General features: G+C 45.0%; 1 protein-coding gene across 1 annotated transcript in view; it reads left to right on the forward strand.

Moving 5' to 3' along the window:
- The first annotated feature begins 362 nt into the window (after positions 1–362).
- The window catches only part of mrpl33 (mitochondrial ribosomal protein L33), a 76,789-nt gene continuing 58,630 nt past the window's right edge, over positions 363–18,521 (forward strand). The window contains exons 1-2 of the mRNA XM_070884249.1: positions 363–391; positions 2,521–2,624. Of these exons, the coding sequence (XP_070740350.1) occupies positions 363–391; positions 2,521–2,624 (133 nt within the window). The remainder of the gene's footprint in view (positions 392–2,520; positions 2,625–18,521) is intronic.

Raw genomic sequence — 18,521 nt, forward strand, 5'->3', positions numbered from 1 at the left:
GGCCAGATTGCCAAGGATACTGTCGGGCAGGGCTCCGCCAAGAAGGTTGTCAGGCAGGCCGGCGAGGAGGCCCACAGGTAAGGGCAGCGGCGGTGAGGCGAGCGGGCTCAGGCAGACAGGGCGAGGCCCAAGGTCAGGCAGCGGCGGAACCCCAAGGTCGGCAGTGTCGTCTGGTCCAGATTCTGAAACATTTTACGGATTCTGGACAACAGTGCCACCGATCGGCCCGGAGTCCGGATTACGGAACATTTCGGATTCCGGAGCTCCAGATTCTCGATGTTGCACCTGTATAGCAAACCGTAGCAGGTTTAAAAGAGGATGGGGTGAACTCCCATTAAAGGGCTATTAATTCTAGAATCGTAATGAAGGACATGATGGGAGGTTTGGAAAGGTAAGCTAGTTGGATAAATATTTTTCTCCTGCCCAAAACTTCTCCATTTGTTTGTTACCAGGATAGATGCTGAAGCTTCCACAATGGTAAAATAATTTATCAATTGAGCCATTAGGGGAGCTCTTTGGTTACCATTTTTCATGGGTGATGATATTCTTTTAACAGTCTAGATTTTGCTTTTTACAGCAACTGGTTCAACCGATTCAATGCCAATAACCAGTGGAGATCTCTCCGATTGGCACCAGGGAGCAACATAAAACTGGCAGCAAGCCATAAGGCCTCTTTGTGAAATTTTGAACCTCATGGCTTTAATTGGGGCCAATATTACAAGTGGGGTACGGGTCACAACCTATTACTGAATGATTTTCGAGTACGTCGTAGCTCTGAGAGCAGGAAATGCATTGTGGTCAAAATGTGATTTAAATAACGTCTGATTTCACAGCTGACTGCTTCACATGTTTCACGGAGTCATTTGAAAAGGAAGTCCAACTCCAACTATTCCTTCCTCTTTCAATGTAGGTTGAAAAATATAATTAGCAACAGGGCCAAACCGCACTTATGTGATGTTAAAGCGCTGCGGTATTGAGATGGTCATGTGATAGTAATCATTGTCATATGACATGAATTGGCACTCATTTTGGAAGTTCTTTAGTCCTCTAGTATAAAAGATTAAGGGGTGATCTAATTGAGATGTTTAAGATAATTGGAGGATTTGATAGAGTAGATAGAAAGAAATTAATTTGTCTGATAGGGGAACCCAGAACAAGGGGGCATAACCTCAAAATTACAGCTAGGCCATTCAGGGTGTGTCAGGAAGCACTTCATCACACAAAGGGTTGTGGACAGCTGGAACTCTCTCCCACAAAAAGCTATTGAGACTGGGGATTAATGTGAAACTTTGAAAACTGGGATTGATGTATTTTTGTTACATAGGGGTATTAAGGATATGGAACAAAGGCAGGTAAATGGAGTTGAGGTACAGATCAAGCATTATCAATTGAGCCATTAGGGGAGCTCTTTGGTTACCATTTTAGGGGTTATGGGGAGCGGGTGAGGGAGTGGAGCTGAGTCCATGATCAGATCAGCCATGATCTTATTGAATGGCGGAGCAGGCTCGAGGGGCCATATGGCCTACTCCTGTTCCTATTTCTTATCTTCTTATGTTCTTATGTAAGCAGGATCTAATTGAATGGTGTAATAGGCTCAAGGGGCTGAATGGTCTACTCCTGTTTCTATTTTCACAATGTTCCTCCCCTGAACTCCCTCTTTTAGGATCCTTCAAGGCTACTACATCATTGCCAGTCCAAGGGGAGCACAGCAAGGCAGCCAGCTGGCTCTGTGGCTTCTCCAAATATGAACCAGCCTCCGATTGCCAGGAGATACATAAGAACAACTCGGTTGAGGTGGGGAGAGGTGAATGTATTTTATTCAGAAAACCCAATAAAAGAGTATAAATTTAGGATTAGGATAAGATAGTACTAGAGGTTCTAAAGGACTGGTTAGAAGAAACTTTTCACAGAGGTTTTCAGAATATGGAATACATTAGAGTAAATTAGCAAGAGACATAAAAACAGATTGTAAATGTTTCTATAGGTATGTAAGTGGCTACTGAAACTGATCCATTTACAACACTCAACAACAACAACTTGTATTTATATAGTGCCTTTAACGTAGTAAAGCATCCCAAGGCACGTCGCAGGAGTGCTATAAGTCAAAGGATTTGACACTGAGCCATATAAGGAGAAATTTGGGCCAATATCCAAAAGCTTGGTCAAAGAGGTAGGTTTTAAGGAGCGTCCTAAAGGAGCAAAGTGAGTTAGCGAGGCAGAGAGGTTTAGGGAAGGAAATCCGGAGCTTAATTCCAGAGGGTTAATTAATAACCTTGTAGTAAAGGGGCCTTTAGGGAAGAGTGACCATAATAAGATTGAATTTTATATTGAATTTGAAAGTGATTCAGGTAAGTACGAAACTAGGATCTTAAATCTAAACAAAGCAAATTACGTAGGTATGAGGGGTGAGTTGGCTAAGGTAAATTGGGAACCTACATTAAAAGGTTTGACGGTAGACAAGCAATGGCTAGCATTTAAAGAATTAATACATAATTTACAACAAATATACATTCCTTTAAGGGACAAAAACCCCATGGGAAAAGTGGCCCAACCGTGGCTACCAAGAGAAGTTAAAGATAGTATTAGATCAAAGGAAGAGACTTATAATGTTGCCAAAAAGAATAGTAAGTCTGAGGATTTTGAATTCAGTAAAGGAGAATCAAGAAATTGATATGGAAAGAGAATAAAGAATATGAGAGTAAATTAGCAAGAGACATAAAAACAGATTGTAAATGTTTCTACAGGTATGTAAATAGGAAGACATTAGAGCAAGTGGGCCCATTAGAGGCAGAGACAGGAGAAATTATAATGGGCAATAAGGACATAGCAGAGATTATTAAACAAATACTTTGTATCTGTCTTCACGGTAGAAGACACAAAAATAATGAAAGAATGAGGAACTTAAAGAAATCAGTATAATTAAAGATATAATACTAGAGAAATTAATGGGACTAAGTGGCTCCAAATTCCCTGGACCTGATGACCTGCATCCTAGGATTTTAAAAAAGGTAGCTGCAGAGATAGTGGATGCACTAGTATTAATCTTTCAGAATTCCATAGATTCTAGAACAGTCCCCAAGGATTGGATGGTAGAAAACATAACGCCGCTATTTAAAAAAAGAGGAAGAGAGAAAACAGGGAACTATAGGCCAGTTAGCCTGACATCAGTAGTAGGCAAAATGCTAGAATCTATTATTCGGGACGTAGCAACAGGGCACTGCATATCTCCTGGTAATCATAATATGATTAGGCAGAGTCAACATGGCTTTATGAAAGGGAAATTGTTTTACATACTCATCCATGTACACCACATCCACTGCATTTCCTCCATCTGCTATGTCTGTTATCTTCTCAATGAATTCTATGAAGTTTGTTAAGCATGATCGTCCCTTTTGAAATCTGTACTGGCTACCTCTAACTATTGTTCTATAACTAGATACTTGATCATTTTACTTGGTAATTAAAGTACTTGGTCATTTTACTTGGTAATTATACTTGGTAATTAAAGATGCTGACATTTTCCCTAGCACAGATGTTAGGCTAACTGGCTAATTATCCAGATTTGTTCTGTCTCCCTTTTTCAAAATGGGTACTATATTGGTTACACTTCAGTCCTCCAGCACCCATCCACACTCAAAAGAGCCTAAAATATAATTTCTAGGGCCTCAGCAATTTCCTCCCTTATCTCCTTCAGGATATTGCGTCAGGCCTTGGCATTACATCTTCCTTCAGCTTAATCTATCTTATCTAAAATGTTCCTTTTATTCATCATAATAGTGTTTATTTCGCTCTCAAACACTTCAGGAGTCACCTCTTTGGTTTAGCAAAGACTGATACAACATTCTTATTAAATACCTCCGCCATTTTTTGATCATCGCCTACAAATTGACAATCCTCTCCTCTCAGGTGTCCCACTCGCATTTAATAATTCTTTTTTTTATGGATATAATACTTGTAAAATACATTACTGTTGCTTTTGATGTTTTTGAATTATTTTCCTCATGCTCCCTCTTAGCTTTCCTCAACCTCTATTTTTATTTTCTCACATACTCCTTTAGTTTTTCTTACTGTTACTATTCTTATTATGGTCATAGGACCTGTAGCCTATGGATATCAGGATATCAATTATAAAAATGCATATATTTGTATAGTGCCTTATCACGTCATTATGATACCTCAAAGCATCTTTGGAGTGCACCAACAATTTTTTGGTGGTATTTGTTCAAGAAGGAATGTCGGCCAAGACACCAGGGGAATGCCATGCTCTTTTATTGAGTAGTAATATAGGATCGTTAATATTCACCGGAAACACTGAAGTAGGTAGAAAGGCAGTGATTCCATGACCTTGCCACTCCCTATCTCTGTAACCTCTTCCAGCCCTACAATCCTCCGAGATTGCTGAACTCCTCTAATTCTGACCTCATCCCCAATTTTCTTCGCTCCAACATTGGCGGCCGTACCTTCAGCTGCCTGGGCCCTAAACTCTGGAATTCTCTCATTGAACCTCTCCGCCTCTCTACCTCTTTCTCTTCCTTTAAGACGTTCCTTAAAACTTACCTCTTTGACCAAGCTTTTGGTCACCTGTCCTAACATCTCCTTATGTGGCTCATTGTCAAATGTTGTTTAATAATGTTCCTTTGAAGTACTTTGGGACATTCTTCTACATTAAAGGTGCTATATAAATGCAAGTTGTTGTTATTGCTGTCAATTTAACATCTTCTCCAAAAGACGGCGCCTATGAAAATGCAGCAATTTCTCAGTACTGCATTGGAGTGTCAGTCTACATTGTTTGCTTTCTTGTTGTTCAGTCAATATTGAAACCTCTGACTCAAAGTCAAGAATGTTACCAACTGAGTCAAGCTAATACCTTATTCAGAGTGTTCAGGGAGAGTCTAAAGAGGAAGTGGCCTTTTCTCATTTCTTATCTATGGCTTGGTGTTTGACAGATGAGACAACCGGAGGCAATCGCAAAATCAGTCACCTTTGTTCCTACCAGTCATGGACAAATTATGCTTCTCAACCGGCAGTTTCCAAAATAGAAGGTGAATGAGCCATGTTCCCCTTCGCAGCTTCCAGTGCAGGGGGTGCTCTGGTGTTCCACTTGCCCAAGGACAGGCTTCTGCAGGGTGAGACCAAGCTAGTTCTCAGCCAGTGTGGGACATCCCTCAGACCAGGACATTCAAGAGGTGCAGCCCAGAAGTGTGACGAATTGGCAGTTGAAGGTAATGCTTCAAAAATAAGTCAAAAACAAATATGATGAAGGACGTTGATTGTTGGTTGACTACCAGCAACTGTGCTGCTACATAGTAGGTTCTGGGTTTGCACTTGTGGCTCTTCAGGCAAAACAGAAAGAAGTTGCATTTATATAGCACCTTTCAGAACATTCCACTTTTGAAGTATAATCAATGTAGGAAATGCAGCAGCCAATTTGCACACAGCAAGGTCCAACAAACAGCAATGAAATAGTGACCAGATAATCTGTTTTTAGTGATGATTGGTTAAGAGATACATTTTGGCCAGTACATTCCTGCTTTTCTTTGAAACAGTGCCATGGGATCTTTTATGTCCACCTGAGAGGGAAGACATTTAATTCGAAAGACAGCGCCTCCAGCACTCCCTCAGCGCTGCACTGGCGTGTCAGTCTAGACTTTTGTGCTCAAGTCTCTGGACTCAGAGGCGAGGATGCTACTCACGGAGCCACAGCTGACACAGTATAAGTACGGCGCAATATTGTAGAAGATTTGAGAGTGGGCCTGGGGAATAGGCCTCTTGGCTGGGGACCAGTTCAGGGATATGCCAAAGAGAAGAGGAGAAGAATTAAAAGAAGTAATTCGATAACAAATGATTTGCCAGCAATAAATAGCAAATCCCATCTGTGCATCCTGGATTTGTTTTCCTTTACTTGAATGTTACATAGCATGCAGCGTAATCGCAATGTTGCTTTGCACGCATTTTGGTTGAAAACAGGAAAACCAGAATGTCCTGCCAAATATAAAAAACCGCAAACTGGAATTTAAGAAGGAGTGGTGTGTGAATGATATTTTGAAGTTGGTGTTATTAAGAATGATTACTGATAGATTTCCTCTTCACTATTTGCAGTGAAATCTTAAATACCTTCTTTATAGTTTATTGATGCCAGTCCTGCTCTCTTGACCTCTATAAAGGGAAAGCTAGATAAGTACATGAAAGAGAAAGGAATAAAAGGATATGTTGATAGGGTCAGATAAAGTAGGGTGGGAGGAGGCTCATGTTGGGCATAAACATCAGGCTGGGCCAATTGGGCCGAACGGCCTGTTTCTGTGCTGTAAAATTCTATGTAATTCTATGTCCTCATTTCACTACAAGTAGCAAGCATCATCTACAAGGCACAAGTCAGGAGTGTGATGGAATACTCAGCACTTGCCTGGATGAGTGCAGCTCCAACAACACTCAAGAAGCGTGACACCATCCAGGACAAAGCTGCCTGTTTGATTGACACCCCATCCACCATCTTAAACATTCACTCACTCCATCACCAGCATACCGTGGCTGCAGCATGTACCATCTAAAGTTGCCATCTTGGCAACTCGCCAAGACTTCTTCGGCAGCACCTCCCAAACCCACGACCTCTACCACCTAGAAGGACAAGGGCAGCAGGCGCATGGGAACACCATCAGCTGCAAGTTCCCCTCCAAGTTGCACACCATCCTAACTTGGAAATATATCGCCATTCCTTCATCATCACTGGGTAAAAATCCTGGAACTTCCTCCCCAACAGCATTGTGGGAGTACCTTCATCACACGGACTGCAGCGGTTCAAGAAGGCGGCTCACCACCATCTTCTCAAGGGAAATTAGGGATGGACAATAAATGCTGGCCTCGGCAGCGATGCCCACAACTCAGGAACGAATAAAAAAAATATGTCCCCAGTGTGAGCGGGTGGTTACAGTTGAATGCATGAACTGAATAGACACAGACTGGAATTGTCGATGTGGTGAAATGTTTTAGTCATTCAACTGTGAAAATCATTTTAAAGATCTGCAGCAGCTGAATTTTCGAATAAAGGTTTTTTGTTTTTAGAGTTGGCCATTTAGGAGTGAACTGGGGAGAAATTTCTTCACTCAGAGGGTTGTGAATCTTTGGAATTCTCTACCCCAGAGGGCTAAAGATGCTCAGTCATTGAGTATATTAAAAATAGACATTGATAGATTTTTGGGGGGCACTAAGGGAATCAAGGGATATGGGGATCGGGCGGGAAAGTGGAGGTAAAGGATCAGCCATGAATGGTGGAGCAGGCTCGAGGGGCCATATGGCCTACTCCCGCTCTTAATTCTTCTTATAAATTTTCTTATTATTTAATCCCCTCTCCTGAAGAGATGGTTCCACAGCCCCTGGTCACCTCCTTCACCCCGCCCCCCCCCCCCCCGCCCCTACCCTATTTCGTACCTCATCCAAGTGACTATTCTTCTTGTGCAGCTATAATGCCCCATGGTCAAATAACGGCAAGCTATTTGACTGTGTGGGCATCACAGCCAAGACTGTTCCTTTTGATACATGCGCAGTTTTTAGCAGGGGGCTGGTTAGGGGATAATAATAAGAAGCTGAAACCATGGCTGTTTTTTTGCCCTCCCGAACCCAAAAGCACTAAGGCTAATTGTAGAGGCCCCAATGCAAGGCCAACTGAGATTAGCCAACTGAACCATTTATTTGGTTCAAAACAAAACAAAAAAAAGGCAACAAGACCTGAGTATCTGATGCAAATTGCGAGGGGAACTGAGTGTGGAAAGGGTTTTTGAGCAGTGTTTTTGTTGTAAAATGGGAATATGTTAAACCGCATAAAGTATGTCCTTCTTAATCACATCAAATAAATTGCATAGAAACGAGCAGAGCCCAGAGGCCTCCGGGTGGAATATGTTGCCATGGTGATGTTTCCTTAATAAGGAGTTTGCTCTTGGAAGACATGCTCCAGGCAGAGAATAATGTCAAATTGTTAAATCTGTCCTATGGTGGTGACAGGGTTAGCATGTAACAGAAACACAGTTAGAGAAAGGAGAGCTAATCAATAGGCATGAGTAAGATTTACAGGGAAATGCAATAAAGGCATGCGGAGGCACAGGCGCGATAGGCCGAATGGGCTCCTTCTGTGTAGTACGATTGTACGATTCTATGAGGGACAGTATGCGAGAGAGGGGAGGGGGAAATGGGAATGAGAATGAAGTTGGGAAAAGAAAAGGGGTGGAGTAGTACGAGGAATACAAGGGAGAAAAGCAAAGAGATGAAAGATTGAGAGAGGGGAGGAGGCAGTTATTGGGGCCGAGAACATGAGACAAAGGGAGAGACGTGCGAGACAGAGAGCAATCGAAGGAAAAACAGAGAATGGAAAGACAGAGACTTTCTGGGCTGGATTTTCGGCCTGTTGCTGCCTGTGTTTTCGCCCTGGAGGGGCAGCAATGATGGCGGTAAGCTTCCAGCACCCTGCTGGGGTTTTCAGGGCCGGTTTTGGCGGGACGCAGAGCATTACCGCCCAGAAGAGGCGAGCCAGTGTGCAACACCCCTGGTTGCGACGCCGGCTCGATTTTTGGCTCCCGCCCGATCCCTAAGATGCCGTGCTGGGACCGGCTGTGAAAGCTGGCAGTCCAAGCTGTAGTGGCTGCAATGAGGTAAGTAATGTCAGCCTCAGGTAAGTGTGATTGTTTTTTTTTGATTGTTACGTTGTGGTGGCGTGAGCTCCTTATTGGGAATGTTTTTGATGGGTTTTTTTCAAGTTTTTTTTTCTCCCCAGGCTCTCTTAGAGCGCTCCGAGGCCTGCAGTTTAGCTCGGGATTTTCGCATACTCAGCCAGCCTAGCGCCCTAAGAGAGGTATGCAATGCCTCCTTCAGCGCTCCGCCCCACACTCAGGGCCCAGCTGCCGAATTTTGCTGACTGAAGCGCAAACTGTTCCCGGGCGTAATCTTTACCGCCCCACCGCCATTACTGCCCCTAAATGAGCAAAGCCAAAAATCCAGCCCATAGAATCGGAGAGAGGGACCAACAGAGAGAGATAGAGAGTAAGAAGAAGGGTCGAACAGAAGTTAGGAAAAAAAGAAAAGGGGCTGCTACACTGGGGCGAAGAGAAGAAAATAGAGTTGCAAGAAGTTGTCAAAGAGAAAGAGAAAGAAAAATGAAAGCAGGTAAATGAATAGATGTGATCGTACAGGATAGCGAAATAGAGACAACAGAAGATTAAGAAAGAAATCACTTCATATTGTTCTGATAAGGATTACTACATTACAACAGTGACTACACTTCAAAAGTACCTCATTGGCTGAAAAGCACTTTGGGATGTCCTGTGAAAGGAACTATATAAATGCAAGTCTCTCTTTTTTTCTATTTTCATCAAACACATCAGTGTTACAGCAGGATTATCCCAAATGCTCTTCAAGAAAGGTGAGAGGGGGAAACCAGAGAATTATAAATAATACAAAATCAAAATACTGCGGATGTTGGAATCTGAAATAAAAACAGAAAATGCTGGAAATCTCAGCAGGTCAGGCAGCATCTGTGGAGAGAAAAACAAAGTTAATGTTTCAGGTCAATGACCCTTCGTCAGAGCTGACGAATGTTTGAAAAGAACATTCTTAAGGAGCACTGAAAGAGGGAGGGCCAGAAAGAACAAAAGGGAATTACAGACCGGTTAGCCTAACGTCTGTTGTTAGGAAATTATTAAAGTCTATAATTAAGGATAGAGTGACTGAACATCTTGAAGATTTTCAGCTGATCAGAGAGAGCCAGCACGGATTTGTAAAGGGTAGGTCATGCCTGACAAACCTGATTGAATTTTTTGAAGAGGTGACTAAAGTAGTGGACAGGGGAATGTCTATGGATGTTATTTATATGGACTTCTGGAAGGCATTTGATAAAGTCCCTCATAAGAGACTGTTAGCTAAAGTTGAAGCTTATGGAACTGAGGGCAAATTATTGACCTGGTTAGGAGATTGGCTGAGCAACAGGAGATAGAGAGAATAGGGATAATGGGTAGGTGCTCGAATTGACAGGATGTGACTAAGGCGTCCCACAGGGCTCTGTGATGGGGCCTCAACTATTGAATGTATTTATTAACGACCTAGATGATGGGATAGAGAACAACATATCCAAATTTACTGATGACACAATGATAGGCAGCATTGTAAGCAGTGTAGATGGAAGCATAAGATTACAAAGAGATATTAATAGATTAACTAGTGAATGGACAAAACTGTGGCAAATGAATTTCAGTACAGGCAAGTGTGAAGTCATCCACTTTGGACCTAAAAAGGATAGAATAGGCCACTTTCTAAATGATGAAAAGCTAAAAACTGCGGAGGTCCAAAGGGACTTAGGGGCCCAGGTACATAGATAATAACAATGTCATGGACAAGTACAGAAAATAATCAAAAAGACTGATGGAATGCTGGCCTCTATAGGAATGCTGGCAGGAAAGTTAGCGGCTGGGAATAGTTTGCGCCTCAGTAAGTAAGTTTGGGCATCTGGGCCCTGTGTCAGGGGGCACAGCACTAAGGGAGATGCTGTACACCTCTCTTGGGACAAGGATGGGAAACTCCCGAGCTAAAGAGCCGGCCCAGGAGCGCTCCGAGAGATGTCTTTGGGGAGGGGTGAAACATTCCTAAATCATTGCCCCCGCCAGCACAACACAAATCGCGATCACCTCTTCGCCGACGGGCTGGTTGGACTGTCCTGATTTCCCAGGCGTCATTGTGGGTCATACTTCCGGGCATACGGGTCGGGCAGGTGTTCAAACTGCCGCTAGTGTCGCAACCAGGGGCGTTGCACACCGGCACAGCTCTTCTGGGCATGCTGCTCTGTACCACCACAAACCCCAACCGGAGGATCGCTGCCGGGTGCTGAAGGCTGACCGTCTGCTCAGAAGTTCTCACCGCCGCCATTGCCACCGCTCAGGGGGAAACAACAGAGCGCAGAAGACCGGAAAATCCAGCTCTTAATATTTTAAAAGGGCTAAAAATAACCTTACCTTTTTGTACATGTGTTTTAATGTTTAAATGTACGAAAAAACAATATATCTTTATCTTTTTTTAAACTCTTACACCTGGTAAAAGCAGGCCTTATGCATGTTTCCAACCCACCCGGCGCTCTGACCCGTTGTCGGCCGCGCGCTGAACCCTTACCGCGCGGGAGCACAGCCGGGAAGCTGCCAGTGGCTGGAGGACACAGCTGTCCTAAAGGGAAGGGTGCATCGCCTGCCCGACAATGGCGGCCACCGTCAACAGGCAACCTAGCACCGCCTTTGGGCAACTAGCCCAACCAAACCCTTCCCTGGTGGCCCAGTGGGCTCCACTGAAGCCTCACTAGGCCTCACAGCGTTTCCCCCCCCCCTTTAAGTGAAGGGGAGGGATGTTGCGACACGATCAGCGCGACAGTGATGAACAGCACCCCGCTCCCGACCCGATCCTGCCTTTATACCGCCTCCAACAGTGCCCCAAAGTGCTGGGAGGTGGTGTCAGAGTAAACGAGCCGAATTTTCGAGCTCTTCCCTCCGACTCCCATCGGGCGGTAACTTTCCGTTTAAATCGAGGTGCCCTCCCCAATTTCTCACTGAGGGTAATTTCGGTCTCGATATCTTGGGTGAGTTAGCAGGATGGTGAACAGGTACTAGAAAAAGAATTGGGACCCTGTTTAAATTTCCTCTTCTTAGCCCAGAGGCACTCGGTCTAATTGTAGCCCAGTACGTTGGTCGACCAGCCCTACCCATGCAATCAGGGGAAATAAAAAGGTGATATCAGTAAAAGTGACCATCGAACCGACAGATTGTCATAAAAACACTTTAGGGAAGGAAACCTACCGTCTGTACTCAGTCTGGCCTATATGTGGCTGCAATCCCACAGCAACGTGGTTCACTCTTCACTGCCCTCTGAAATGGTCTAGAAAGCCACTCAGTTGTATCAATACAGGCAACTAGGGAAGGCCTTGCCAACGTCCAAAGAATAAATGGGAAAAAAAGAGCAGAGTAGAGATTACATGTTTCTCTTCCAAGTATTGTAGAGTTTCCATCTCCAGGATAGCTTTGGCAGAGACCTAACAGTAGGTCACCTGTTTTCCTTCTGCGTAGAGGAAAGGTATGTGCCTTAGGAGAGCGACAGGAAGGAAGAAACAATTTGTTTTTTAAAGGAAATACCTCCGACCCAGCTGGCCCGTTGAATAAATGAATCATTTGTTGTGGTCACTCAACAATACAGACCAGAAAGGTCCCACATTCATCCCCAGTCTGTGCCGAATGAACTGATCTCATCTGGGGGCAGTGGGTGTGCTCCAATTGGCTTCATTGTCGCCAGGCTATGGAGGACAACAATCATAATAATTACCTCCGAATTCGTTTCCAAGGATGTGACCATTTGATTTGCAAAGCAATGATGACACTAGCTACTGACTTACGTAACACTGCAAGCACAATATATTACATTGTTAATCCATATATATTTCATCAGCCAGATTGGATCGCAGCCAACACAAACATGCTGCCTCCACTAAGCAGCTGAGCAAACATATTCCTTTATTTGATCTTGGAATGTGGGCAAGCCAGCATATCTTGCCCATCCCTACTTGCCCTGAGGGCTTGAAGAGTCATCTAAATAGGATGGGTCTGTCGTCACATATAGACAGGTAGGGATGAAGGACATTATTGAACCAGTTGGGTTTTTGCAACAAACTGGAGAATTAAATAGAAATTACAGCACGGAAATAGGCCATTCAGTTCAAACAGTTGGTGTTTATCTTCTGCATCACCAGTAGTTCTAATCCCACATGCCCACCCTATTCCCATATCCCTTTGTTCCTTCACCCGCTCCCCCTCTAAATAATCTATTCTTAAATGTTGACATGATCTCTGCTTCAATTACTAACTCTGGTGGTACATTCCACAGCCTCACAACCCTCTGTAAAAAGGTTACTCCTGCTCACTATCCTAAATGTCTTACATTTAATCATGTATCTTTGTCCTCTCATTCGCAGCTCCTCAATCACCAGAAACAATCTGTTTCTATTCCCTTCATAATTGTATACACCTCTACCAAATCACTCTATAACTTCCTCTGTTTTAATGAAAACAGCCCCAATTTTTCAAATCTTTATTCATATTTTATTTCCTCATTCCATTCCAGGCAGCATCCCCATTGTACCCTCTCTAAAGCCTCAACATCCTTCTTCTAGTATGCAGTCTACAACTGCACACAGTACCCCAACTGTGGTCTTATTAAGGTTTTAGGTAGATTCACCATTACATCTTGACTATTATATTCTATGGGGCAGAAATTATCCCTTTCTATAGCCCCATTAATGCCTCCAGGTGACGTTAATGGGGCGCAATGGATTTATCGCCCGGGCGAGGGGGGTGATAGTATCTCCTGGGAAATCACCCTGGGGGTTTGGAGGCACTGTCCTGGTAGTGCTGCGATAACAGCCCCAGCCTTGGAAGGTTATCACCCACAATCGGGGCAATTATGCCCCCTATATCTCTTGCCATGATACCCAGTATTCCATCAGCTTTTTTTTTATGGTCTTATACACTTGAGGTGCTGTTTTTATTATCTAGTGAACCTGAACCACCAAATCCCTCTGCTCTTCCACAGCATCCTTCCCCCATTCAAAGTATAGTTATTACTTTTAATTTTCTTACCAAAATCTACCATTTCTCATTTATTGAATTCCGTTCACCATGTTTTTGCCCATTCTCCCATCTGATCAATATCCCCTCACAGTTTCCTTTGGTCCTTCAGGATTATGTACTATGCTTCACATTTTGTATTGCCTTCAAATTTGGACATCACTCCCTTTAGCCCGAGATCCAAATCGCTGATGTACACAGTGAACAGAAATGGTCCCAGAACAGAACTGTGGAGAACACTGCTACCCACTTGCAATCACTCTGAGAAACTGCCCTTACCTCTGACTCTCTCATTCCTCCCTTCTAATGTGTTTTAAATCTAATTTGCTAACCGTTGCCTAATATCATCACCCTGAATCTTATTCAACAGTTTCCTGTACAACTTTCTGAAGCTCCATGTATACTACATCCACTGCATTTCCTGCATCCGCTGTTTCTGCCACTCCTCACAGAATTCGATCTGGTTGATCGAGAACAATCTTTCTTTCTAAAATCCGTGTTGGCTGATTTCTCTCCATTTAGCAGCTTTCATTGTCATTCTTTCTGGTGCTCACCCACAATATACCAGATTTATTGAATGCAATTTCACAACTTGCCACTTGTGGGATATGAACTCTCAGTTTAACGTAATTGACGAAAGAAACAGAGGGGCGATGAGGACTTTTTGATCTGGAATGCACTGCCTGAAAGGATGGTGGAAGTAGATTCAGTAACTTTCAAAATGGAATTGGATAAGTACTTGAAAAGGAAACATTTGCAGGGTGTATGGGGAAAGCGCAGAGGAGTGGGACAATTGGATAGCTCTTGAAAAGCTTGTGCAATGGGCCAAATGGCCTTCCTCTGTGCTGTATGATTCGATGAGGTGAGTTAGCGCAAACACAGTTACCTTGACACTACACATAGAACCGTATAAGCTTACATCACTAGAGGCCATTTGGGTCTTTGTGTCTGTGTCAGCTCTTTGCTAGAGCAATCCAAAATTAATCTCACTGCTCTGCTTTCTCCCCTATAGCCCTCTGGAGAACATTGACCTCATTACAGCCTTGGTCCAAACATGAACAAAAGAGATGAATTCCAGAGGTGAGGTAAGAGTGACTGCCCTTGACATAAGGCAGCATTTAACCGAGAGTGGCATCAAGGAGCCCTAATAAAACTGAAGTCAATGGGAATCAGAGGGAAAACTCTCCATTGGCTGGAGTCATACGTAGCACAAAGGAAGATGGTTGTGGTGGTTGGAGGTCAATCATCACAACCTGATGACATCGAAGCAGGAGTTCCTCAGGGCAGTGTCCTAGGCCCAACCATCTTCAGCTGCTTTATCAATGTCCTTCCCTCCATCATTAGGTCAGAAGCGGGGATGTTCGCTGATGACTGCAGTGTTCAGTGCCATTCGCAACTCCTCAGATAGTGAAGCATTCTATACCCGCATGCAGCAAGACCTGAACGCAATTCAGGCTTGGGTTGATAAGTGGCAAGTAACATTCACGCAACACAAGTGCCAGGCAATGACTATCTCCAACAAGCGAGAGTCTAACCACAACCCCTTGACATTACCATCGTTGAATCCCCCACGATCAACATCCTGGGGTTCATCATTGACCAGTAACTTAACTGGACCAGCCACATAAGTACTGTGGCTATAAGAACAGGTCAGAGGCTGGGTATTCTGTGGCGAGTGTCTCACCTTTTGACTCCCCAAAGCCTTTCCACCATGTACAAGGCACAAGTCAGGAGTGTGACGTAATACTATTGTGTTCCTAACACAGATGAGACTGCACACAGGGAGGTTAAAGTGACAGTGACCTCAGTCTTTATTAAGGCACTCCAGAGTGAGGAACAGGCTTTAGGGGCCGGCTTATATACAGTGCTCCCAAGGGATGCTTTACAAAAACATAACATCACTCCCCTCCAAAGTCAAAGTGAAAACTATTTACAAGGTGAGGCGGTCGGGAGCCTTTCTTTCCCTGGTGGACCGCCTCGGCACAAATGTCTGTTCTGGTGTGTTGGCTGTGCCCTCGCTGGGCTGGCGTGTTGTTGGCCCTGCAGGGCTGCTAGGTGAGCCTGGCCTTGCTGGGCTGATGGGCGTGATGGGTTTGTTTTCCTGGTCCAGGGTGGTGTCGTTGATCCTTTGGGTTGTGGGCTTGAAAAAGGTGGTGCCTGCTGTTGGTTGTTCAGGGCAGTCTGTGAACCACAGCATCGTTTGGTCCAGGTGCTTTCTACAAATTTGTCCATTGTCTAGTTTGACTACAAACACCCTACTCCCTTCTTTAGCTATCATCGTGCCCACGATCCACTTGGGACCATGTCCATAGTTTAGCACATACACAGGGTCATTCAGATCAATTTCCCATGATGCAGTGGCGCGACCATCGTTTACATTTTGTTGCTGCCGCCTGCTCTCTACCTGATCATGCAGGTTGAGGTGAACCAGCGAGAGTCTGGTTTTAAGTGTCCTTTTCATGAGTAGCTCAGCCGGGGGCAGCCCTGTGAGCAAGTGGGGTCTCGTGCGGTAGCTGAGCAGTACTCGGGACAGGCGTTCTGTGACTCGTTTAAGGCTCTGTTTGATTGTTTGTACTGCCTGCTCTGCCTGCCCATTGGAGACTGGTTTAAACGGGGCCGAGGTGACATGTTTGATCCCATTGTGGGTCATGAATTCTTTAAATTCAGCACTGGTGAAACATGGTCCGTTGTCACCGACCAGTATGTCAGGCAGGCCGTGGGTGGCAAACATGGCCCTCAGGCTTTCAATGGTGGCGGTGGCAGTGCTTCCCGACATTATTTCACATTCAATCCATTTTGAAAAAGCATCCACCACCACCAGGAACATTTTACCGCATAAGGAGGGCCAGGACCTCAAACTTAGTGGTGCCTCTCTGGGCGCGTTGCTCAACTGAGCACACACGCTGCATTGCCATACACAGGACTGTTAAGTCAGAGTCGATACCGGGCCACCACACGTGGGATCTGGCTATCGCTTTCATCACTACTATGCCCGGGTGTGTGCTGTGGAGATCCAAGATGAACGTCTCCCTGCCCTTTTTGGGTAGCACTACGCGGTTACTCCACAACAGGCACTCTGCCTGAATGGACAGCTCGTCCTTTCGCCGCTGCAATGGCTTGATTAACTCTTGCATTTCAACGGGGATGCTGGCCCAGCTCCCATGCAGTACATAATTTTTTACTAGAGACAGCAGAGGATCTTGGCTGGTCCAAATCCTAATTTGGCGGGCCATGACAGGTAATTTATCATTTTCAAACACTTCCATGACCATCAACAAGTCTGCGGGCTGCGCATCCATCAAGTTTGCAGGCTGCGCCATTTCCACCCCCGTGGTGGGCAATGGTAGCCAACTGAGAGCATCTGCACAGTTCTTGGTGCCTGGCCTGTGGCAGATGGTATAGTTATACGCTGATAGCGCGAGTGCCCACCTTCGAATGCTGGCTGAGGCATTAGTATTTATCCCCTTGTTTTCAGCGAACAGGGATATGAGGGGCTTGTGATCGGTTTCCAGCTCAAATTTGTGGCCAAACTGGTACTGATGCATTTTCTTTACCCCAAACACACACGCTAATGCCTCTTTCTCAATCATGCTGTAGGCCCTCTCGGGCTTAGACAAGCTCCTGGAGGCATAGGCGACAGGTTGCAACTTCCCCGCAACGTTAGCTTGTTGTAATACACACCCGACTCCGTACGACGACGCATCACATGCTAGCACGAGTCTTTTACACGGGTTATACACTACAAGCAGCTTGTTGGAGCATAAAATGTTTCTGGCTTTCTCAAAAGCAATTACTTGTTTTTTTCCCCATACTCAGTTCTCACCTTTATGCAATAACACATGTAGGGGCTCTAAGAGGGTGCTTCACCCCGCTAGGAAGTTATCAAAATAGTTGAGGAGTCCCAGCAACACCGCAGCTCCATGACGTTCTGTGGCCTGGGCGCGTTCCTGATAGCCTCTGTCTTGGCGTCTGTGGGTCGAATGCCATCCGCTGCGATCTTTCTCCCCAAAAACTCCACTTCTGTTGCCATGAAGACGCATTTCGACCTCTTCAGCCGCAGCCCTACGCGATCCAGTCGCTGGAGGACCGCCTCCAAGTTTTGTAGGTGCTCGACGGTGTCCTGACCCGAGACTAATATGTCATCCTGAAAAACCACCGTGCGTGGTACCGACTTGAGTAGGCTTTCCATGTTTCTCTGGAAGATCGCTGCAGCCGACCAAATTCCAAACGGGCATCTGTTGTAGAAGAACAGTCCCTTGTGCGTGTTGATGCAGGTGAGGCCCTTCGAAGACTCCTCCAGCTCCTGCGTTATGTAGGCCGAAGTCAGGTCGAGCTCGGTGAACGTCTTGCCTCCTGCCAGTGTCGCAAATAGGTCGTCTGCCTTAGGTAGTAAGTATTGGTCCTGTAGCGAGAAACGATTAATAGTTATTTTATAATCACCGCAAATCCTTTTATCACTTTTGAGTACTGGAACAATCGGGCTGGCCTACTTGCTGAATTCCACTGGGGAGATAATGCCTTCGCGTTGCAGCCTGCCCAGCTCGATTTCCACTCTCTCCCTCATCATGTGAGGTATCGCTCGCCTTGTGGTGAATGGATCGTGCCTCTGGGACCATATACTCGTCATATACTCGTCGCCAGTTATTGTGCTCCTAACACAGATGAGACTGCACATAGGGAGGTTAAAGTAACAGTGACCTCAGTCTTTATTAAGACACTCCAGAGTGAGGAACAGGCCTTATATACAGTGCTCCCAAGGGATGCTGGGATCCCTTGGGACTTCAGGGGATGTGCTCCCTGGTGGCGGAACATGGGAGTGCATGCTTTACAGATCCACTTGTCTGGATGAGTGCAGCTCCAACAACACTCAAGGAGCTTGATACCATC

The sequence above is a fragment of the Pristiophorus japonicus genome, chromosome 7 (genome assembly GCF_044704955.1).
Source record: "Pristiophorus japonicus isolate sPriJap1 chromosome 7, sPriJap1.hap1, whole genome shotgun sequence".
In the NCBI taxonomy this organism is placed as follows: Eukaryota; Metazoa; Chordata; class Chondrichthyes; family Pristiophoridae; genus Pristiophorus; species Pristiophorus japonicus.